The 24,652-nt window shown below is 48.6% G+C and overlaps 1 protein-coding gene across 1 annotated transcript in view; it reads left to right on the forward strand.

Moving 5' to 3' along the window:
- LOC138650860 (msx2-interacting protein-like) overlaps positions 1-24,652 on the forward strand; it is a 71,288-nt gene that overhangs the window by 919 nt on the left and 45,717 nt on the right. Inside the window, exon 2 of the mRNA XM_069740708.1 lies at positions 16,625-16,912. Coding sequence (XP_069596809.1) covers positions 16,625-16,912 — 288 coding nt within the window. The remainder of the gene's footprint in view (positions 1-16,624; positions 16,913-24,652) is intronic.

Genomic DNA, 24,652 nt, shown 5'->3' on the forward strand with positions numbered 1-24,652 from the left:
GTGTACCCCAATATTCCTGACAGGATTTACCTCATATACCGGCTGTGCCCCAATATTCCTGACAGGATTTACCTCAGATACCGGCTGTGCCCCAATATTCCTGACAGGATTTACCTCAGATACCGGCTGTGCCCCAATATTCCTGACAGGATTTACCTCAGATACCGGCTGTGCCCCAATATCAGCGTGTACCCCAATAATCCTGACAGGATTTACCTCAGATGCCGGCTGTGCCCCAATATCAGCGTGTACCCCAATATTCCTGACAGGATTTACCTCAGATGCCGGCTGTGCCCCAATATTCCTGACAGGATTTACCTCAGATACCGGCTGTGCCCCAATATCAGCGTGTACCCCAATAATCCTGACAGGATTTACCTCAGATGCCGGCTGTGCCCCAATATCAGCGTGTACCCCAATATTCCTGACAGGATTTACCTCAGATACCGGCTATGCCCCAATATTCCTGACAGGATTTACCTCAGATACCGGCTGTGCCCCAATATCAGCGTGTACCCCAATAATCCTGACAGGATTTACCTCAGATACCGGCTGTGCCCCAATATTTCTGACAGGATTTACCTCAGATACCGGCTGTGCCCCAATATTTCTGACAAGATTTACCTCAGATACCGGCTGTGCCCCAATATTTCTGACAAGATTTACCTCAGATGCCGGCTGTGCCCCAATATCAGCGTGTACCCCAATATTCCTGACAGGATTTACCTCAGATGCCGGCTGTGCCCCAATATTCCTGACAAGATTTACCTCAGATACCGGCTGTGCCCCAATATTTCTGACAAGATTTACCTCAGATGCCGGCTGTGCCCCAATATCAGCGTGTACCCCAATATTCCTGACAGGATTTACCTCAGATACCGGCTGTGCCCCAATATTTCTGACAGGATTTACCTCAGATACCGGCTGTGCCCCAATATTTCTGACAAGATTTACCTCAGATGCCGGCTGTGCCCCAATATCAGCGTGTACCCCAATATTCCTGACAGGATTTACCTCAGATGCCGGCTGTGCCCCAATATTCCTGACAGGATTTACCTCAGATACCGGCTGTGCCCCAATATCAGCGTGTACCCCAATAATCCTGACAAGATTTACCTCAGATGCCGGCTGTGCCCCAATATCAGCGTGTACCCCAATATTCCTGACAGGATTTACCTCATATACCGGCTGTGCCCCAATATTCCTGACAGGATTTACCTCAGATACCAGCTGTACCCCAATATTCCTGACAGGATTTACCTCAGATACCGGCTGTACCCCAATATCAGCGTGTACCTCAATATACCGGACAGGATTTACCTCAGATTCTGGCTGTACCCCAATATCAGCATGTACCCCAATATTCCTGACAGGATTTAGCTCAGATCCGGCTGTACCCCAATATTGGCGTATACCCCAATATTCCTGACAGGATTTACCTCAGATTCTGGCTGTACCCCAGTATTCGCGTGTACCGCAATATATCTGACAAAAGTTACCTCAGATACCGGCTGTGCCCCAATATCAGCGTATACCCCAATATTCCTGACAGGATTTACCTCAGATTCTGGCTGTACCCCAGTATTCGCGTGTACCGCAATATATCTGACAAAAGTTACCTCAGATACCGGCTGTGCCCCAATATCAGCGTGTACCCCAATATTCCTGACAGGATTTACCTCAGATACCAGCTGTACCCCAATATTCCTGACAGGATTTACCTCAGATACTGGCTGTACCCCATTATCTGCATGTACCCCAATATACCGGATAGGATTTTTTCCTATCGCCACGACAGCACCCCTACGAGAGAGGGGATCCGCCCACCTTCCGGACAGGAACCTACAGGATTTAAAGGGGCGGTCCCCCTCACCACTCCAGTTTGGGTTCCTGTCCGGACGGCGGGAGCCTGCAGTAAGGATCAGCAGTCTTCCCCGGGCCTCCATGCCTCTGCGCGGTATCTGAGGGAACGGCAGAATCGGGGGCTCGGAAGCAGCGTCGGGGGTGTCCTGCTTGCAGACCCCCCCCTCGTCTGACCAAGCGATTTGCATCCCAGGAGTCGGGCAGTGCCGTCCTGGTCCGCAGTGGAGCGCGGTACACACCGGCACTGGTGAACCCGGAAGTAGTTCTTACACTTCCGGGGTAAGCCGGGGGAGGAGCGCTGCAGCGTTGTAAAAGAGCGGCGTCTATGGAATGATGCGTGCAGCAATGTCCTCAGTAGGGGACGCCGAGCACCCTCATGGAGAGGGAACGGAGCAGCGCAGCAAGAGTGGTAGCGGCCGCTCAAGGAGAAGCAGCAGCAGCGTGGTACGGGGGCAGCAGCGTCCGAGCGCCCCAGCGTCACATTTGGATCCTACTCCTCCAGAACCGGTATTCACAGAATCAGCCTTATGGTGAGTGTTAACAAAACACCTGGTGCTGATATGGTCTGTTATTTGTGCTTTGTTTTAGGGGAAAAAATCAGCTAAATCTAAGCACAAGCAATGTGCTTTATGCATGACTCCAGTGCCTGACAGTTATACCAAGAGGCTTTGTAAGGCTTGCATTTGTCAGACCTTAGAAGAGGAAGCTCCCCTTAAGGTACCGTCACACTTAGCGACGCTGCAGCGATACCGACAACGATCCGGATCGCTGCAGCGTCGCTGTTTGGTCGCTGGAGAGCTGTCACACAGACCGCTCTACAGCGACCAACGATGCCGGTAACCAGGGTAAACATCGGGTAACTAAGCGCAAGGCCGCGCTTAGTAACCCGATGTTTACCCTGGTTACCATCCTAAAAGTAAAAAAAAAAAAAAACAGTACATACTTACCTACCGCTGTCTGTCCTCCAGCGCTGTGCTTTGCTCTCCTCCTGTACTGGCTGTGAGCACAGCGGCCGGAAAGCAGAGTGGTGACGTCACCGCTCTGCTTTCCGGCTGACCGACGCTCACAGCCAGTACAGGAGGAGTGCAGAGCACAGCGCTGGAGGACAGACAGCGGTAGGTAAGTATGTAGTGTTTGTTTTTTTTTTACTTTTAGGATGGTAACCAGGGTAAACATCGGGTTATTAAGCGCGGCCCTGCGCTTAGTTACCCGATGTTTACCCTGGTTACCAGTGAAGACATCGCTGAATCGGTGTCACACACGCCGATTCAGCGATGTCTGCGGGGAGTCCAGCGACCAAATAAAGTTCTGGACTTTCTTCCCCGACCAGCGACAGCACAGCAAGGGCCTGATCGCTGCTGCCTGTCACACTGGACGATATCGCTAGCGAGGACGCTGCAACGTCACGGATCGCTAGCGATATCGTCTAGTGTGACGGTACCTTTAGGTCATCAGACCTTAGAGCGGTCATCAGAGAGGAAATAAGCTATTCCCTTAGAAGCAGCCGCCAGGAAAGGTCGGGCAGGGACATATCTCCAGGATCTAGTCTGTCCCTGCAAGAAGGTGAATGTTCCCGCTCCTCATCTCCATCCTCCTCAGATGAAGAGGGAAGGCCTTGTTTCTCGGTGGATAACATGGATATGTTAAAGGAGTCCGAGGTACCATGGGGGTTAGAGAACAAGGAACCAAGGTCCGCACAGGACATAATGTTTGCGGGCTTGTGCCAGAGGAGTCGTAAGGCGTTCCCGGTTGTGGATACAGTTAAGTCTCTTATAAAACGGGAATGGGATAAGCAGGATAAAGGTTTCCTGCCGTCATCAGCCAAAAGAAGGTATCCTTTTGACGACGATGATCTAGCAGAATGGATGAAAATCCCAAAAGTGGACGCAGCGGTGGCTTCTACGTCTAAAGCCGGTGCTTTGCCGCTGGAGGACGTGGGCCTTCTCAAAGATCCGTCGGATAGAAAGGCCGACATGTTTTTGAAAAAAGTATGGGAATCATCTGCGGGAGCGTTCAAACCTGCTATCTCTAGCACGTGTACAGCTATATCCTTCATGGTATGGATATTCCAGCTGGAGGAACAGCTGAAATCCAAGGTGCCCAGAGACAAGATGCTAAACTCCCTTTCGCAAATACGGGAAGGGGTGGCGTATTTAGCGGATGCCTCGGTGGATTCTTTAAAATTAGCAGCAAGGTCAGCAGGTCTATCAAACGCTGCTCGCCGAGCCCTATGGCTTAAGACCTGGAAAGGGGATGCCCAGGCGAAAGCTAAACTGTGTACAATACCGTGTAGGGGTGAGTACCTGTTTGGCCCGGTATTGGATGACATCCTAGCTAAGGCTGAGGATAGGAAGAAAGCTTTTCCTAAAGCTTTCAATCCTACCTTTAGGAATACCTTCAGGAGACGCTTCCAATACCGAAGACCTTACCACAACCGAGACTGGGAACCATCAGACCCAAAAAAGAAAGGTTCGGACTTTAACGCTTCATCATCTTCCTCCAGAAGAAGAAGAAATTATCGTTAATAAAGATCTTCCAGTAGGGGGCAGGTTAAAATTCTTTTATGCTCAGTGGGCCAAAATATCTTCGAGCAATTGGGTTCTGGGTATAATTAATTCAGGGTTAAAATTAGAATTCCAGGAAAACTCTTCTGATTTTTATATCTTGACTGCCCCTGATACCTTAGACCAATAAAAGGCCCTTGAAAATGAGATTCAGATATTAAGACGGAAGAAGGTTATTGTAGAGGTTCCAAAACATCAGCAGGGGAAAGGGTTCTATTCCCCTTTATTTTTAATCTCCAAACCAGATGGATCCTTTCGAACCATCATAAATTTACGGAGATTGAACATAATGCCTTTAAAATGGAATCTATTAAAACAGCGACTAAACTTCATTTTCCCAAATGTTATATGACAGTCCTGGATTTAAAAGATGCGTATTACCATCTGCCCATTCACCAGGATCATCAACAATTCCTCAGAATGGCGGTGCGCTTAAACGACCAGGTCAGACACTTTCGGTTTGCTGCAATGCCATTTGGTCTATCTATGGCGCCGAGGGTGTTTACTAAGGTCATGGCGGAAGTAATGGCCTATGTCAGAGAGCATGATACGTTAATTATACCCTACTTGGATGACTTCCTGGTAGTGGGGAATTCGTTTTCTCAGTGTAGAAGTCGCCTAAATCATGTAATATCTTCCTTACAGGACTTGGGTTGGCTAGTCAATATGGAAAAATCAAGATTGGAACCATCAACGACTCAGACTTTCCTGGGTATTCTGCTAGATTCGGAAAAGCAACTATGTTTCCTTCCAGAAGTAAAAAAGCAGAGAATTGTACACAAAGTCAGTACAGTAACAAAAAGACCAGATCTGACTTTGAGAGATGCGATGTCCCTCCTGGGATCCCTAACATCTTGCATACCGGCCGTCCAGTGGGCTCAATTCCACACTCGAGTGTTGCAGGCCCAGGTCTTGGATGCAGAGAAGAGTCTTCAAGGGCAATTAGGCGGAAGACTCAGGCTATCCACCGCCACTCTACACAGTCTGAGATGGTGGCTAAACATGGGACATTTAGGGAAAGGAGTACTCTGGAGTATAGTTCTTCCAGACAACACAGTTACAACCGATGCCAGTCCGATAGGATGGGGAGCTCATATAGGAGATGTTTGGACTCAAGGGCAATGGTCTCTCTTAGAGGCTCAAGAGTCCTCGAATTGGAAAGCGCTTACGGCAGTAAAAAAGGCCCTACTCAGGTTGCTACCATCTCTGCAGGATTCACACGTAAGAGTCCAGTCAGACAACACAACAGTAGTAGCGTATCTCAACCGTCAAGGAGGTACAAGGTCAAGATCTCTAATGAATACCACCACGGACATACTCAACGTAGCCGAGGCTCACTTTCGCTCTCTGTCAGCCGTTCACATTCGGGGAGAGCTCAACACAGAGGCAGATTACCTCAGCCGTCATTCTCTGCGTCAGGGAGAATGGGTACTAAATCGACGGGTGTTCAGACAGATAGTAGACCTATGGGGGTTGCCCGTTATAGATCTAATTGCAACGAGAGAGAACAGACAGACCAGGAGGTTCGCTTCTCTATGAGTGGCGGACAAGCCCTGTATAATAGACTCCCTTCAAATTCACTGGGATTTCCCTCTGGCTTACGCGTTCCCCCCCCAATGTGTCTGATCCCTATAGTCCTCAGGAAGATCAGGGAGGAGAGGGCGAGAGTGACCCTTCCCCTTCTGGCCCAGGAGGTCATGGTTCTCGTTACTCAGGGCAATGTCTGTGACCGACCCCTGGGTACTACCGGTCAGTCAGGAGCTTCTTTCTCAGGGTCCGTTCAGCCACCCCAATGTGGGATCCCTGCATCTGACGGCGTGGAATTTGAGAGGGAGTTATTGAGGAGTAGAGGGTTTTCAGAAGCTCTTATAGCTACCCTTTTAAATAGCCGGAAAGAGGTTACTACAAAAATCTATGCTAAAACTTGCCTTCTACCAAAATCCCTTTTCAGGCAAGGTCCCAATTCCGGCTATTCTGGAGTGTTTACAGAAAGGCCGAGAATTGGGCTTGGCGGTAAATACCCTTAGAGTCCAAGTATCAGCTTTGTTGGCATTATATAACAGTGATGTGGCGGGAAATAAATGGGTTTCCCGATTTATTAAGGCCTCTGAACGTAGTAACCCAGTGTATATTCCTAGATTACCACCATGGGATTTAAATGTGGTTTTAGACGCCTTAACAGAACCCCCCTTTGAGCCGTTAGATTCTGTCTCCATCAAAAATTTTACTTTAAAGACAGCCTTCCTAGTAGTCCTGACCTCTGCTAGGAGAGTGAGTGATTTACAAGCATTGTCGATAGATCCTCCTTATTTAATGGTCTTTCAGGATAGGGTAGTGTTAAAACCTGATCCAGCATACCTACCAAAAGTGGCTTCCAAATTTCATAGAAGTCAGGAAATAATTTTACCATCTTTCTGTGACAATCCGAATTCAGCTGACGAGCAGAAATATCACATGTTAGATGTCAGAAGAACTCTATTAGAGTACCTACACAAAACAGAACCATGGAGGCAGAGTAGCGCTCTGTTTGTCTCCTTTCAGAATCCAAGGTAAGGGGCGAGTGTAACTAAAGCGTCTATCGCCAGATGGATAAGAGATGCCATATATCTTGCTTATACTGCTAAAGGCCAGACACCACCAGATGGCATCAGGGCCCACTCCACTCGAGCCATGGCCTCATCCTGGGCGGAAAGAGCGGACGTCTCCATAGACGTAATATGTAAGGCGGCAACTTGGTCATCTCCTTCCACCTTTTATAGACATTATCGCCTTGATTTATCTTCAGAGGCCAATTTAGTTTTTGGCCGTACAGTACTTAGTGCTGTAGTCCCTCCCAGGTGATTGATCTTTGAAAATCTCTCGTAGGGGTGCTGTTGTGGCGATAGGAAAACCGGTTTTTACGTACCGGTAATAGGATTTTACGGAGCCACGACAGCACCCGCACATTCCCCCCCGTAGTTGATCACTGGTTTCTGCACCCTTTTGGGAAAGTGTGCTTTTAAAAAATCACTCTTTAGAAGGTGATGGTATTTAGTAATGTTTAAGTATATATGTTTATGTACTAACTCAATGGTGGTGTCCCTTATACTCTGAAACACAAACTGGAGTGGTGAGGGGGACCGCCCCTTTAAATCCTGTAGGTTCCTGTCCTGAAGGAGGGCGGATCCCCTCTCTCATAGGGGTGCTGGCTCCGTAAAATCCTATTACCGGTACGTAAAAACCGGTATCTCAGATACCGGCTGTACCCCAATATCGGCGTGTACCCCAATATTCCTGACAGGATTTACCTCAGATACCGGCTGTGCCCCAATATCGGCGTGTACCCCAATATTCCTGACAGGATTTACCTCAGATACCGGCTGTACCCCAATATCGGTGTGTACCACAATATACCTGACAGGATTTACATCAGATACCGGCTGTACCCCAATATCGGCATATACCCCAATATTCCTGACAGGATTTACATCAGATACCAGCTGTACCCCAATATCGGCATGTACCCCAATATACCTGACAGGATTTACCTCAGATACCGGCTGTACCCCTATATCAGCGTGTACCCCAATATTCCTGACAGGATTTACCTCAGATACCGGCTGTACCCCAATATCAGCGTGTACCCCAATATACCTGACAGGATTTACCTCAGATACCGGCTGTACCGCAATATCAGTGTGTACCCCAATATTCTTGACAGGATTTACCTCAGATACCGACTGTACCCCAATATTCCTGACAGGCTGTATGTCCGGTGCACGCGGTCGGGCTAGGTCTCCGGTTCTCTGCCTCTCTATGATTGTTGCATGTTTCCTGATGAGTTTCCCAGCACAGCGCGCCCTCCACATAATGGATAGATCATGGATGCTGAAGGCCCTCTGGTGGCTTAGGCTGGGTTCACATTAGGCTACGTTCACATTAGCGTATTGCGCGGTTGCGTCGGGCGCAGCCGCGGCGAAGCATGCGTCATGCGCCCCTATATATAACATGGGGGCGCATGGACATGTGTTGTGCTGCGTTTTGCGACGCATGCGTTTTTTTTTTGTCGCAAGCGTGGGGCGCAGAAAACGCAGCAAGTTGCATTTTTTTGCGTCCAAATTTCGGCAAAAAAGGACGCATGCGTCGCAAAACGCTGCGTTTTAGCATGCGTTTTGTTGCGTTTTTGTTTGCGTTGTGCGTTGCGTCTCAAACGCAACATCGCACAACGCAAATGTGAACGTAGCCTTAGTGTATGTGTGCGCAGCGTAGGCCTGCGTGCAGATTTACATGCTTCTTGCATACATATATTTAACATTGTGTTTGCGTCAGTTTGTATGCTGATGCGGTGTGTGGCAAAAGCAACATGTTGCATTTTTTGAGGCGTTAAATATGTGCAAGCATGCGTGCTTAAAAACAACGCATTACTGTCTATGGGAATGCATTGGTACGCAAGGACATGCGTGCGTTCAGTGCACTTGCGTACTTCAGACTGTTCATGTCCAGGAACTGATTGAGACGAACTCCTGGAAATATCGAACGCATGCACATAACGCATACACACAGCGTTTTTTTTTTTGGCGTCATTTGTACGCTGATGCGGATAAAAAACGCAGCGTAATCATGCGTTTTGGTATCCGTTTGCGCATGCAGATGATACGCTGCGCACAGATATGCTAATGTGTACTTGGGCTTCTTTTACATTTGCCATTTTTTTTGCAGTCTGTTATTGCGGGCCATATCTCCACAATTTTAAAGGTCTGCCGCAATATCGGACCACAAAAAAACTTGCAGATCGCTGTTTTCTGGTTTCCAATACTATAGCAAAAGTATTTGGGGGAAAAAAGGCCGTCTGGAAGTCACGACGCACTGCAAAAACATCCTTCAGTTGTTTTTGCCTCCCCATTTATTTACAATGGGGGCCTTGTCCGTAAGCCTTGAAAAATACCGAGCAAGTTTAACATTTTTTTAAAGGCCGTAAAATGCTAGTTTCTTGGATCTGAGCCCGTGGGGTGCACACACTGAGGGCACACGCAGGACACTGGTTTCCTGGATCTGGGCCCGTGGGGTGCACACATTGTGGGCACACGCAGGACGCTGGTTTCCTGGGTCTGAGCCCGTGGGGTGCACACACTGAGGGCACACGTAGGACACTGGTTTCCTGGATCTGAGCCCGTGGGGTGCACATATTGTGGGCACATGCAGGACGCTGGTTTCCTGGACCTAAACCCGTGGGGTACACATATTGAAGACACACGCAGGACACTGGTTTCCTGGGTCTGAGCCCGTGGGGTGCACACACTGAGGGCACAAGCATGACGCTGGTTTTCTGGGTCTGAGCCCGTGGGGTGCACACACTGAGGGCACACGTAGGACACTGGTTTCCTGGATCTGAGCCCATTGGGTGCACACACTGAGGGCACACGCAGGACACTGCTTTCCTGGTTCTGAGCCCGTGGGGTGCACACATTGTGGGCACACGCAGGACGCTGGTTTCCTGGGTCTGAGCCCGTGGGGTGCACATATTGTGGGCACATGCAGGACGCTGGTTTCCTGGGTCTGAGCCCGTGGGGTGCACACATTGTGGGCACACGCAGGACGCTGGTTTCCTGGGTCTGAGCCCGTGGGGTGCACACATTGTGGGCACACGCAGGACACTGGTTTCCTGGGTCTGAGCCCGTGGGATGCACATATTGTGGGCACATGCAGGACGCTGGTTTCCTGGGTCTGAGCCCGTGGGGTGCACATATTGTGGGCACATGCAGGACGCTGGTTTCCTGGGTCTGAGCCCGTGGGGTGCACACATTGTGGGCACACGCAGGACACTGGTTTCCTGGGTCTGAGCCCGTGGGGTGCACACACTGAGGGCACATGCAGGACGCTGGTTTCCTGGATCTGAGCCCGTGGGGTGCACACATTGTGGGCACAGGCAGGACGCTGGTTTCCTGGATCTGAGCCCGTGGGGTGCACACACAGAGGGCACATGCAGGACGCTGGTTTCCTGGATCTGAGCCCGTGGGGTGCACACATTGTGGGCACATGCAGGACGCTGGTTTCCTGGGTCTGGGCCCGTGGGGTGCACACATTGTGGGCACATGCAGGACGCTGGTTTCCTGGGTCTGGGCCCGTGGGGTGCACACATTGTGGGCACATGCAGGACGCTGGTTTCCTGGGTCTGGGCCCGTGGGGTGCACACATTGTGGGCACATGCAGGACGCTGGTTTCCTGGGTCTGAGCCCGTGGGGTGCACACATTGTGGGCACATGCAGGACGCTGGTTTCCTGGGTCTGAGCCCGTGGGGTGCACACATTGTGGGCACATGCAGGACGCTGGTTTCCTGGGTCTGAGCCCGTGGGGTGCACACATTGTGGGCACACGCAGGACACTGGTTTCCTGGGTCTGAGCCCGTGGGGTGCACACATTGTGGGCACACGCAGGACACTGGTTTCCTGGGTCTGAGCCCGTGGGGTGCACACATTGTGGGCACACGCAGGACACTGGTTTCCTGGGTCTGAGCCCGTGGGGTGCACATATTGTGGGCACACGCAGGACGCTGGTTTCCTGGGTCTGAGCCCATTCTATCCTGTGACTCCTGAGCTCTGCAGACCCCACAGTTTTGTTTTTTCGGGGTGTATACTGTAGCAGTGGATACCTGTTGTGTGGCCATTATGGTGCATGTGTAGGGACGTCTGCGCTGTGCTGGCCCGGAGGTGCAGGCGCTGGTATTGTTTGTGATTTTGCTCTTGGGCTGGTGAATTATTAAACGTTTTACCCTTCCTCCCCTCTGCTTTCTGTGTGTGGGGGAGGGGAGCTGCGGGATGTCATTGCTCTCCATTCATAATGGCGAATAGTCCTGGATTTCGTGGGAATCTGAGGCTGGAGCCGGTTCTGTCCATGGCTGCTGGGCTGGGAACAGACCCAGAGGATCCCACACGCGCTCCCTGTGATGGGGGTCATGTACGTTTAGAGGGGCAATGTTCTGCTTGTTCCTGTGGACAAACACAATGTCTTGAGCCTATTGTACGGTGGGGGAGGGAGGCTGTGATGGCTCACTCTTCATCCTTGTATGGATAATTCCCACCCATATCACCCAGAGCCACGGAGCCGACCATCTCCGTAAAATGGCGGCCTGGCTGACAGAAAGCAGCAAAGCCCCCAGCGCCTGCGATCCGGGCACCAGTTGTGTACACAGCCTTCCCTCCTCTCCGCCATGTTCCTCCTGCCTCTCCCTCCGCAGTGACGTGTAACATGCAGCCACCTTTATATGCCAGGACGGCTCCTCTCGCCTTCAGCGCAGGTTATTTTTGGACCCCAGATCAATCTGACATTTTGTGCTCTGTAGGATTGAACAAATAAAGCCTCTTGTGTTGCTCGGATTTCCACAGCAACTGAATAGGGCTTTAAATATTGTGCCCAAAGTTACCATGGAGACGTTGCTAAGAGATGCAGCGAGGGAGGGATTTAGGTGTCGTATTCACAATAAAGGTACGCCCTCATCTGCATATGTAAAGTAGATAAGATTGGTGTCAGACGAATGTCATGGTTTTTTTGTTTTTGTCTTTTTTTTTTCTCATCAAGCATCTGTATGTCATTTATTTTTAACATCAGCTTTTACATAAAGTAATTATCTATGTAATTAGAATCTATTTTTCAAACTAATAAAAAGAATTTGTATTGATATAAATAGTAAGAAATATCATTGATACATAATTAGTGCAATGCGTGTAAATTACTGCACATGTGTTTAGCTAATTAAGAAACAATGCTGTGGGATCCCCCTTACTAATACCCAGCTGAGGGAAAGCGGACAGCTGGGGATTGGTATTCTTGGAAGGGGCCAATATCCATGAAGCTTTCCAGCCTATTAATATCAGCTCACAGCTGTCTGCATAGCCTTTACTAATTATTAAAAAGGTGAACCCCCCCCCAAAAATGACTTGTCCTCCCTATTTTTAATAACCAGCAAAAGCTAAGCAGACAGCTGTGGGCTGATATTAATAGGCTGGGATGGGGCTATGGATATTGGCCCCCTCCCAGACCAATAACAGCCCCAGTAATGGCACATCTGTTAGAGGCACCAATTCTGGAGCTTAGCCTTGGCTCTTATCAGTTACCCTGGTATGTTGGCAACTGAGGCAATGGTTTGGGGCTTGATACAAAGCTTTGTAATGTCCACTGACCTCAAGCCAAGGGGAGAAGGCCATATTTGTGCAGGTGTCTCTGAACAGTAGAACAATGTACCACAACTCCAGAGTCTGAGTCTTTTGCAGTCAAGTGTGGGCTCTGATTTGCCTCTCCAGCAATCCTACAGCAGCTCTTGCTGAAATTTTGCTTGGTCTTTCAGACCTTATCTTGACCTCTACTGTTCCTGGTAACTGACATTTCTTAATTACATTTTTGAACTGGGGAAAGGGCGACCTGAAAACGCTTTTTTCTTCTTATGGCTTTCTCCTGCTTTGTGGCCTCCACCATTTTCGGAGTGCTCGACAGCTGCTTAGAAGATCCCATGGCTGCTGTTTTGTTTTTTTTGTTAGGAGCCTGGGTTTTTATAAAGCTGGGACGTTTGCAGGCCTTGCCTAAAGATGATAGTGAACGAGCCATAACCTCTAACAGGCTAATTAGGGTCTGAAACCTTGATCAACGTAATAGATCGTTTCATCTTCAACTTGCTTAACTGTTCACAATAACAATAATTTTGACCAGAGGTGCCCAAACTTTTACATGCCACTGGTTCGCAACAATCATGGCCCTTAGTCGCAATTGCTAAGGCCATGTTCACACGTTCAGTATCTGGTCAGTATTTTACATCAACATTTGTAAGCCAAAACCCGGAGTGGAACAATCAGAGGAAAAGTATAATAGAAACATGTAACAACTTCTGAATTTATCACCCACTCCTGGTTTTGTCTTGCAAATACTGAGGCAAAAACTGACCAAATACTGAATGTGTGAATGCGGCCTAAGATTCAGCTTTCTCGATGGTTTTCTTATGAAAAGACCTGTGAGTGATGGCAAATTTAGCTTGTGTTGAGTCATGATCCTGCTAGAGATACATTTTATCCTGTTGTGTAATGCAGCAAACTTCTGCTTGTGACGGTTTTAGTTTTGTTTTGTGGTTTTTGTTCTCCTGTGATGTCCTGAATCAGCAAATCTTAACCTTCTCTAACAGTGGCCGTATACAGTCAGTTCCTGGCTGGCCGGGATATATAAATGAGCTGTCGTCTAGTGAACGATCGTTTAGCTATGCAGCCATACACGTTCTAGTCCATATAGAGCCAGGAATCCAACTGACCCCCCAACGACATGCAGAGCGGACGATACAAGTGTTCTAGGAATGTTCTTTTTCAGAAGGATCTTTCATGGACCAGCAATTATCTGCTGAAAATTTTATGGTTCATTATATTTTTATTCAAGTTATAATTAACAATTGATGTTTCAACATGCATCAATTTCAGGTTGCAGGACAGGTACAGGCAACAGAATGTAAGTGTATTACCCAGCAAACACTTATTTGGAAAGGGAGAGTATAGTGCAACAAATAGTATTGATACGTTCTATCATGTCATGTGAATAAATTGTTGTATTCAAATGACGAGACACGAAAGGAAGAATCGGGGGGAACTCAAAGGCCAACACAGGGGGAGGTATAGGCAGGGGAACTTTGCATATTCTGAGAGTGATAGCAATGGTTAGCCAAGTGCTAAATTCAGATGAATTTCTGAGTGATGTCCCGTGTAACCAAGCTCTCATATATTTGTACGCGTCCAGGTTCAGCCAACTGTCAGAGACTATGATCTCTTCCATGTGAATAAGGTTATTTACCGCCTCAACCATCCCAATTTAGAGGGAATGTTGATTGATTTCCAATGTCTGGGAATAATCTGACTCAATGCAGCTAACAATACTCTATCTAGGGAATCTTGATAGTAAAGCTGTTTCTGGAGAGTTCAGGAAGTTAGCAGAATAATTTAGGGTATGTTCACATTAGCGTCTTGCGGTGGTGCGTCGGGCGCACCCGCGACGACGCATGCGTCATGCACCCCTATATTTAACATGGGGGCGTATGGACATGCGTTTGCATGCGTTTTGTGATGCATGCGTCTTTTTTGCCGCAAGCGTTAGGGTGCAGAGGGCGCAGCAAGATGCATTTTTTTTGCGTCCAAAATCCGGCAAAAAATGGACGCATGCGTCGCAAAACTATGCGTTTTGCATGCGTTCTTGTTTGCGTTGTGCGCTGCGTCGCCGACGCAGCAGCGCACAACGCAAATGTGAACATAGCCTTATTGAAGAGATGAAACAATCCTGCCCACAATTTGGATACTCGGGGGCAAGACCACCAAATATGGGTCATGTTACCTACAGGGGAGTCACCTCTGGTGTCCTGCACCATCTGCAGAAGATCTTGTAATCCGTTTCCTGGATGAGACCTGATATAGATATAATTTGTGAGTAAGAATGAGCGATTTATGCCACAGAAGTACAGATGTCTTTACCTAGCTCCTTTTCCCATTGGTCTTGATCGGGAACACGGGCCCCCTGCAGCCCGATAACAAAGAAACAAAGGTCTGCTCCGCGCCTCATGGCTGGTAAATGAATAATATCGGCTACGGATATGGCGGTACTCCAGCCAAGGCTGACCAGAAGAACGCCCCGGTGTAATAAGACTGATGGTTTTGAGCCACTCGGGGAGACAACCTGTCTCATCTGGGACAATGGATTATCTAGTGCTCCTAAGAAAAGGCAACCTCCATCATCCTGAGGATTACAGAGTATAGGAGACAATGGACCCGGAGCAGATGATATTTTATATTTATTAATAATTTTGTCCCAGATAGTTAAAAGAACACGATATAGAGGTGTTAGGGGAGATGTTATGTATTTAAAAGTATGTCCGCCCCAAAGTACCTTAGCAAGTGGGATGGGATTTAAGTGTTCCTGCAATTCAGTCCATAGTCCCTTGGAAGGCTTTATGATGATATGCAAAGTGCTGTTTAATATTGATGCTCTATGGTATGCCACAAAATCCGGGACACCCATGACCCCCGAGGTTTTAGGTCTTGTCAAAACAGTGCATGATAATCTAGGCTTGGATGCCTCCCAAATAAATTTAGAAGAAATTGCTTTAATCTTCCGAAAAAAGACTTTGGGTAAACTATAAGGAACAGAAAGGATTCTAGGTAAAATGTCCATCTTCAGAATCTTACTTCGGCCAAACCAGGAGACCGAGGGCCTAGGCCATTGTCATCGATCTTCCTCCACTTTTCGCAATAGCGGCTCAAAATTACCGTAAGTGGGTAGATCTGTGAGGCATCTACTGGAATAGTAACACCTAAATGATATGGTCCTTTCTCCATTTAAAGAGAAGTGTGAGGAGTGAGGTCTCAGTTTCCAGAGATATTTACCTTAAAGTTAGAGAGTAGAGCGAATCGCTGAAACTCCGCCAGAATCACTGCTAGGGAGCTTCTCGGTGTCATCACGTATAGTAGTAAATAGTGATGAGCGAGTATGCTCGTTTCTTGAGGTTTCCCGATCACGCTCGGGGGTCCTCCGAGTATTTTTTAGTGCTCGGAGATTAAGTTTCTGTCTCTTTAGGTGCATGATTTGCAGCTGCTAGACAGCCCGAGTACATGTGACGATTTCCTCACTGCGTGTGATCTTTACCAGGCTTGGGAATAATAGTTTATAGCGGCACGGTGGTGCAGTGGTTATCACAGCAGTCTTGCAGCGCTGGAGTCCTGGGTTCAAACCCCACCAAGGACAACATCTGCAAAGAGTTTGTATGTTCTCCCCGTGTTTGCGTGGGTTTCCTCCGGGCACTCCGGTTTCCTCCCACATTCCAAAGACATACTGATAGGGAATTTAGATTGTGAGCCTCAACGGGGACAGTGATGATAATGTGTGTAAAGCGCTGCGGAATATGTTAGCGCTATATAAAAATAAAGATTATTATTATTATTATATCTGCTGAAACTTTAATAAACATGTCCGCCATCTTTCGGGAGATGATCAAGCGAATAATCATTTTTATTGAAATCCTCCATTCTGGTGAACTATAACTAGGCTCATAGTTTGTTTTTGTTTTTTTGCATGACTTGCCCGCAATCTGAGAGCACAGTTGGCTTTTTGAGGATAGGTAATTGTAATAAATGGATATGATAAAAATATAAGTGACTTCTAGTCTTGTTCTAATGGTTTCTTAATTTTTTTTTTTCTCCCTTCAGATATGGACACATAGAAAATGTCACAATTTTACCTAAACGCGGAGCTCGTGGTGGAGTGGCAGCGTTTGTGGATTTTGCGACAATTGGAAGTGCACATAAAGCGCACAATGCTGTCAACAAAATGGGGGACCGAGACCTACGGACGGATTATAACACACCAGGAACTGTCCGTGATTTGGATGACAAGGTTTCCACAACGTCTCGTCGTAGAGCGGCTTCTGATAAAAGAGGTGGTGGTGACCCCGCTTATGGCGCCCCACAATCACTCCATGCACGGAGACTTGATGGGTAAGTTGTAAGGTTTTGCTAGGCAGGTATTTTGTATTTATTATGGTGAGAAAAAACACAACTCTTAGGTTCCCCCTGACGGATTTAAAATTTTGGGAAATCTATATGCTACCTCTGGGTTTGGAAATATCTAATTCTTCTCGTAATGGCTGGGACCTTGTGGATTTGTAAGGGAGTCTTCCTGCAGCTGGCTGGATGTATGTCCTGACGTAGTGTGAAGCATGGTGTTATTCCCGTGGATTACCCTCCCTGCGGGAACCTGCTGCTGTCCGTGTGGATGTATCGCTGGGGCCTGGTGGAAGGTGCAGTCGTTCAGCTGGTGGAGTTGGCCACGGATTGTTAATCGCTGGGACTTATCTTCTGACCGCTCTGGATTGTACTCATCTGAATGGGAATCGTTTAAGAAGAGTGAAGACTATACACCTGGGATTTACAGCAAAGCTGGGAATTATTCCATGACATGGCAATATAAATCTATATTACGTGGAGTGTGATAAGGGATATTAAATTCTTCCTGAACGTTGGACTTGAAAGGGATGGTCGGAGTGAGGATGGTGTTACTATAATGTATGAAAAGAAGAAGAAAATTCAAGTAGTAGAATAATTTTGTCGCACAAATTGGTGGCCTGAGGATGTAACAAGTATGGATGTCTACACCGTAACCCTGCGACTTACAGGATATCGGACGCTATCGGATATTTTTTTCAAAGCCCACAGCGGATTTGATCCAAGTCAGGGGTTGGAGAAAGGTAAATCCTCCCCTCCCTATTGGACACCGTTCCTCTGCGGATTGCTCCCTTTTTTATTTTTATTTTTTGGTATGGTTACCGGTTTTGTTTTTTTTGTCTTTTTTTTTTTCTTGGTTGAACCAAAGTATCATTTGAAATCCTTTCCCTTTTGCCTCATTAAAGGTACCGTCACACTTAGCGACGCTGCAGCGATACCGACAACGATCCGGATCACTGCAGCGTCGCTGTTTGGTCGCTGGAGAGCTGTCACACAGACAGCTCTCCAGCGACCAACGATCCCGAGGTCCCCGGTAACCAGGGTAAACATCGGGTTACTAAGCGCAGGGCCGCGCTTAGTAACCCGATGTTTACCCTGGTTACCAGCGTAAAAAAACAAACAGTACATACTTACATTCAGCTGTCTGTCCCTTGCCGTCTGGTTCCTGCACTGACTGCTGGCCGTAAAGTGAAAGTGACTGTGGCTGTGCTCTGCTTTCACTTTACGGCCAGCAGTCAGTGCAGGAACCAGACGGCAAGGGACAGACAGCTGAATGTAAGTATGTACTGTTTGTTTTTTTACGCTGGTAACCAGGGTAAACATCGGGTTACTAAGCGCGGCCCTGCGCTTAGTTACCCGATGTTTACCCTGGTTACCAGTGAAGACATCGCTGAATCGGTGTCACACACGCCGATTCAGCGATGTCTACGGGGAGTCCAGCGACGAAATAAAGTTCTGGACTTTCTTCCCCGACCAGCGATCTCCCAGCAGGGGCCTGATCGCTGCTGCCTGTCACACTGGACGATATCGCTAGCCAGGACGCTGCAACGTCACGGATCGCTAGCGATATCGTCTAGTGTGACAGTACCTTAAGAAGGTGGATGTACCCTAAAAAGGGAGCAAATTGGGGATGTTATGTTCTCAAATCACTCCCTAGATTTAATTGGGATTGTAGGTCGTGTTTCCTCACTCAGAAAAGGTTGGTATGTGCTGCCCTGTATATATTCCGACCCTTTCCTAACCCAACGTCCTCATAAGTGCCATAAGTTGGTAGATGGTCATATTCACATGTGGACCTACGGCTGAAGCGAGTGTGTATTCGTTTTATTAGTAGATGGCATTTTATATTTGAATGCATGAAATGCTTAAAGGGAAGGTGCCATCGCAATTGGAAAAATATAAAGTATTAATGTTTTTTTTTTTTAAATAGTATTTGTTTTTAATGAAGTGAAATATGGAAAATATATAAATGTTTACTTCCACTTTTAAACACAAGGGGGAGCAGCTTCTGAAATGTGGCATAACCTCGTGTACAATGGTGTCACATTAGGACTGCAGTGACGGCATGCGTGCAATGTCTCCTCTCCTTCCCCTCCGGGTGTTTGCAGACAGATGAGCGGGTAAGCCATTGATACTGGCAAGTAGTGTCAGAGGACGGCTGACAGCGCAGATTCTGTTAGTTGGTGCTGCTCGTTAAATACGTGGAATGGATCACGTGCGCGACTACATCTGCTTTAGAGTAACACTTGCTGGGATTAGATCCAAGGCTCAGTGTAGTTTATCACATGATGGGATTAGATATTGAGCTCAGCGGAGTGTATCACACAGGGTGGGATTAGATACGCAGTATGTAAAATGTGATTCCGCTCCATTTACTTGGTGTAATGTGTAACCCTGCTCTGTCCACCAGTTACTACTCCCATAGAAGTGGATGGAGCGTGGGTCACACATTACACCACTGCTTCCTTAGACCTATGTAACCTTGCCCTGTCCACTTCAGTGGGAGCAGTAGTGTAATAGACTAAATACAATAGATACATCTCCTGTCTGTGAATATGTATGCATATATATATAAATTTTTTTCACAAGCCCCGTTCATGTAATAAACTTGCACCCTTTAGTGATTTCATGTGACACTAAAGGGTTTTTACCCTAATAAATGAAAAAAACGACATGGGTTCCCCCTATTATTGGGCCCATACCAGCCCTGAGCCACCTCAGCATTGGCACATCACGTTAGATGCTTTCCCTGCTCTTCACGATTGCCCAAGTGCGGCAGCAATCGGGGTAAGGGTAGCTGATGACTGCTGTGAATTGTCAAAATAATGGCCCCATATACAGCTCTGGCAAAAATGAAGAGACCACCACATCACATCCCTGTCATGGCCGCCCAATCTCCAGACCTGAACCCCAATGAAAACCTCTGGAATGTAATCAAGAGGATGATGTATAATCACAACCATCAAACAGAGAAGAACGGCTGACATTATTGTACCAGGAGCGGCATAAGGTCACCCAGGAGCAGAGTAAGAGTCTGGAGGAAAGCTGCCAAGACGCAGGAAATCCGGGATTAATATCAATCATGGTTATTCCACACAATATTGATTTCTGAACTCATCCGGAGGTAAAACATTAGTATTTTTGTTTCTAAATGATTATGAACTTGGTTTCTTTGCGTTATTTGAGGTCTGCAAGCACTTGTTTTTTTTATTTTGACCATTTAAAATAAAAAAATACAAAGTTTATTGCTTCGGAGACATGTCAGTAGTTTATAGAATAAAAGCGCAATTTACATTTTACTCAAAAATATAAAGAGGAAAATCTGACAAACTGAACATTTTGCAGTGGTCTCTTCATTTTTGACAGAGCTTCTGTTCCTCCCATTCTGCAGATGTAATTTTCGTTTTTCTTGCCCAGATGTAGACTCCTGCATTTCTCCCTGTAAATGCCATTGTATTAGTCGCTGCCCATTGTTCAATCTTCTCTAGATCCTTCTGAATCCTTTCTTCTGTGCCGCCATATATACACAGGCTTATACACTGCTCAAAAGAATAAAGGGAATACTAAAATCCCACATCCTAGAAATCGCTGAATGAAATATTGCAGTTGCAAACTTTATTAATTACATAGTGGAATGTGTTGAGAACAATAAAACATAAAAATGATCAATGTAAATGGAAATTAATATCACACGGAGGTCTGGAGTTGGAATGATGCCCAAAATCAAAAAAGGAAAATCAAATTTCAGGCTGATCCAACTTTAGTGGAAATGCCTCAAGACAAGGAAATGATGCTCAGTAGTGTGTGTGGCCTCCACGTGCCTGTATGACCTCCCTATAATGCCTGGGCATGCTCCTGATGAGGCGGTGGATAGTCTCCTGAGGGATCTCCTCCCAGACCTGGACTAAAGCATCCGCCAACTCCTGGACAGTCTGTGGTGCAACGTGACGTTGGTGGATGGTGCGAAACATGATGTCCCAGATGTGTTCAATCGGATTCAGGTCTGGGGAACGGGCGGCCAGTCCATAGCTTCAATGCCTTCATCTTGCAGGAACTGCTGACACACTCCAGTCACATGAGGTCTGGCATTGTCCTGCATTAGGAGGAACCCAGGGCCAACCGCACCAGCATATGGTCTCACAAGGGGTCGGAGGGTCTCATCTCGGTACCTAATGGCAGTCAGGCTGCCTCTGGTGAGCACATGGAGGGCTGTGTGGCCCTCCAAAGAAATGCCACCCCACACCATTACTGACCCACTGCCAAACCGGTCATGCTGAGGGATGTTGCAGGCAGCAGATCGCTCTCCACGGAGTCTCCAGACTCTGTCACGTCTGTCACATGTGCTTAGTGTGAACCTGCTCTCATTGGTGCAGAGCACAGGGCGACAGTGTTGAGTCTGGCAATCTTGGTGTTCTCTGGCAAATGTCTATCGCCCTGAACGGTGTTGGGCTGTAAGCTCAACATCCACTTGTAGACGTCGGCACTCAGACCACCCTCATTCAGTCTGTGTCTGACAGTTTGAGCAGACACATGGATGTTAGTGGCCTGCTGGAGGTCATTTTGCAGGGCATTGGCGCAATGCTTCTCCTGTTCCTCCTTGCACAAAGGAAGAGGTAGCGGTCCTGCTGCTGGGTTGGTGCCCTCCTTCGGCCCCCTCCACATCTTCTGGTATCTGTCCCAAGCTCTGGACACTGCTGACAGACACAGCTACCCTTCTTGCCACTGCCCGCATTGATGTGCCATTCTGGATGAGCTGCACTACCTGAGCCACTTCTGTGAGTTGTAGACACCGCCTCATGCTACTGTATAGTGCATCTAGAGGTGAGAGCAATGACAAAATGCAAGTGGCCAAAACGGCCAAAAAGGATGAGAACAGAGAAATGGTCTGTGGTCACCCCCTGCAGAACCACTGCTCTATAGGGGTTGTCTGGCTAATTGCCGATCATTTCTAGCTGTTGTCTGAGCCACAACAGCAGGAGAAATTGATTCACAGTCGGCGTTGCTGCGTAACTGGACAGGTTGGTTTAACAGAAGTGATTGACTTAGTTATGTTGTTAAGTGTTCCTTTTTATTTTTTGGGGCAGTATATATACATGCCACACATTGATATAATTTTACACTGTGGAACCCAACACTGTTGTGCACGTGTTGTTTTTTTTTGTTTTTTTTTTTTGTTTTTTTTGTACACCCAGCAAGAGTGTGAATGATCATTGAGAAATAATGTGTGAACGGTGAAAAAAGAACAGTATAATGTAAAATATTTTTATTAGAATTTAATAGGTGAAAAGACATGAACAGCGCACAACATATATATTTATTGAAATGTTCATACATAGAAAATTACAGAAAGATAAATGACAGATTACTACATATAAAATGTCTTGTGCTTTCAGACCAAAGAAAAACAATTTCTGGAAATGCAAGTGTGAATTTTTTTTCCTTTTACTGTCAAGTGCACAGTAAATATATATCACATGCTTCCCTGCAGACACATGCTCTATATGTGTGCGCAGGAGATAAAATGCGCCCTCCCCCATCACATTCCCTGCCTCTCCTCCCCCATCACATTCCCTGCCTCTCCTCCCCCATCACATTCCCTGCCTCTCCTCCCCCCATCACATTCCCTGCCTCTCCTCCCCCCATCACATTCCCTGCCTCTCCTCCCCCCATCACATTCCCTGCCTCTCCTCCCCCCATCACATTCCCTGCCTCTCCTCCCCCCATCACATTCCCTGCCTCTCCTCCCCCATCACATTCCCTGCCTCTCCTCCCCCATCACATTCCCTGCCTCTCCTCCCCCCATCACATTCCCTGCCTCTCCTCCCCCCATCACATTCCCTGCCTCTCCTCCCCCCATCACATTCCCTGCCTCTCCTCCCCCATCACATTCCCTGCCTCTCCTCCCCCATCACATTCCCTGCCTCTCCTCCCCCCATCACATTCCCTGCCTCTCCTCCCCCCATCACATTCCCTGCCTCTCCTCCCCCATTACATTCCCTGCCTCTCCTCCCCCATCACATTCCCTGCCTCTCCTCCCCCCATTACATTCCCTGCCTCTCCTCCCCCCATCACATTCCCTGCCTCTCCTCCCCCCATCACATTCCCTGCCTCTCCTCCCCCATCACATTCCCTGCCTCTCCTCCCCCCATCACATTCCCTGCCTCTCCTCCCCCCATCACATTCCCTGCCTCTCCTCCCCCATTACATTCCCTGCCTCTCCTCCCCCATCACATTCCCTGCCTCTCCTCCCCCCATCACATTCCCTGCCTCTCCTCCCCCATCACATTCCCTGCCTCTCCTCCCCCCATCACATTCCCTGCCTCTCCTCCCCCCATCACATTCCCTGCCTCTCCTCCCCCCATCACATTCCCTGCCTCTCCTCCCCCCATTACATTCCCTGCCTCTCCTCCCCCCATCACATTCCCTGCCTCTCCTCCCCCCATCACATTCCCTGCCTCTCCTCCCCCCATCACATTCCCTGCCTCTCCTCCCCCATCACATTCCCTGCCTCTCCTCCCCCCATCACATTCCCTGCCTCTCCTCCCCATCACATTCCCTGCCTCTCCTCCCCCATCACATTCCCTGCCTCTCCTCCCCCATCACATTCCCTGCCTCTCCTCCCCCCATCACATTCCCTGCCTCTCCTCCCCCCATCACATTCCCTGCCTCTCCTCCCCCCATCACATTCCCTGCCTCTCCTCCCCCCATCACATTCCCTGCCTCTCCTCCCCCCATCACATTACCTGCCTCTCCTCCCCCCATCACATTACCTGCCTCTCCTCCCCCCATCACATTCCCTGCCTCTCCTCCCCTATTACATTCCCTGCCTCTCCTCCCCCATCACATTCCCTGCCTCTCCTCCCCCCATCACATTCCCTGCCTCTCCTCCCCCATCACATTCCCTGCCTCTCCTCCCCCCCATCACATTCCCTGCCTCTCCTCCCCCCATTACATTCCCTGCCTCTCCTCCCCCATCACATTCCCTGCCTCTCCTCCCCCATCACATTCCCTGCCTCTCCTCCCCCCATCACATTCCCTGCCTCTCCTCCCCCATCACATTCCCTGCCTCTCCTCCCCCCATCACATTCCCTGCCTCTCCTCCCCCCATTACATTCCCTGCCTCTCCTCCCCCCATTACATTCCCTGCCTCTCCTCCCCCATCACATTCCCTGCCTCTCCTCCCCCATCACATTCCCTGCCTCTCCTCCCCCCCATCACATTCCCTGCCTCTCCTCCCCCCATTACATTCCCTGCCTCTCCTCCCCCCATTACATTCCCTGCCTCTCCTCCCCCATCACATTCCCTGCCTCTCCTCCCCCCATCACATTCCCTGCCTCTCCTCCCCCCATCACATTCCCTGCCTCTCCTCCCCCCATTACATTCCCTGCCTCTCCTCCCCCCATTACATTCCCTGCCTCTCCTCCCCCCATCACATTACCTGCCTCTCCTCCCCCCATCACATTACCTGCCTCTCCTCCCCCATTACATTCCCTGGCTCTCCTCCCCCCATGACATTCCCTGCCTCTCCTCCCCCCATGACATTACCCGCCTCTCCTCCCCCCATTACATTCCCTGCCTCTCCTCCCCCCCATCACATTCCCTGCCTCTCCTCCCCCCCATTACATTCCCTGCCTCTCCTCCCCCCATTACATTCCCTGCCTCTCCTCCCCCCCATCACATTCCCTGCCTCTCCTCCCCCCCATCACATTCCCTGCCTCTCCTCCCCCCATTACA

The sequence above is a fragment of the Ranitomeya imitator genome, chromosome 10 (genome assembly GCF_032444005.1).
Source record: "Ranitomeya imitator isolate aRanImi1 chromosome 10, aRanImi1.pri, whole genome shotgun sequence".
Lineage (NCBI taxonomy): Eukaryota > Metazoa > Chordata > Amphibia > Anura > Dendrobatidae > Ranitomeya > Ranitomeya imitator.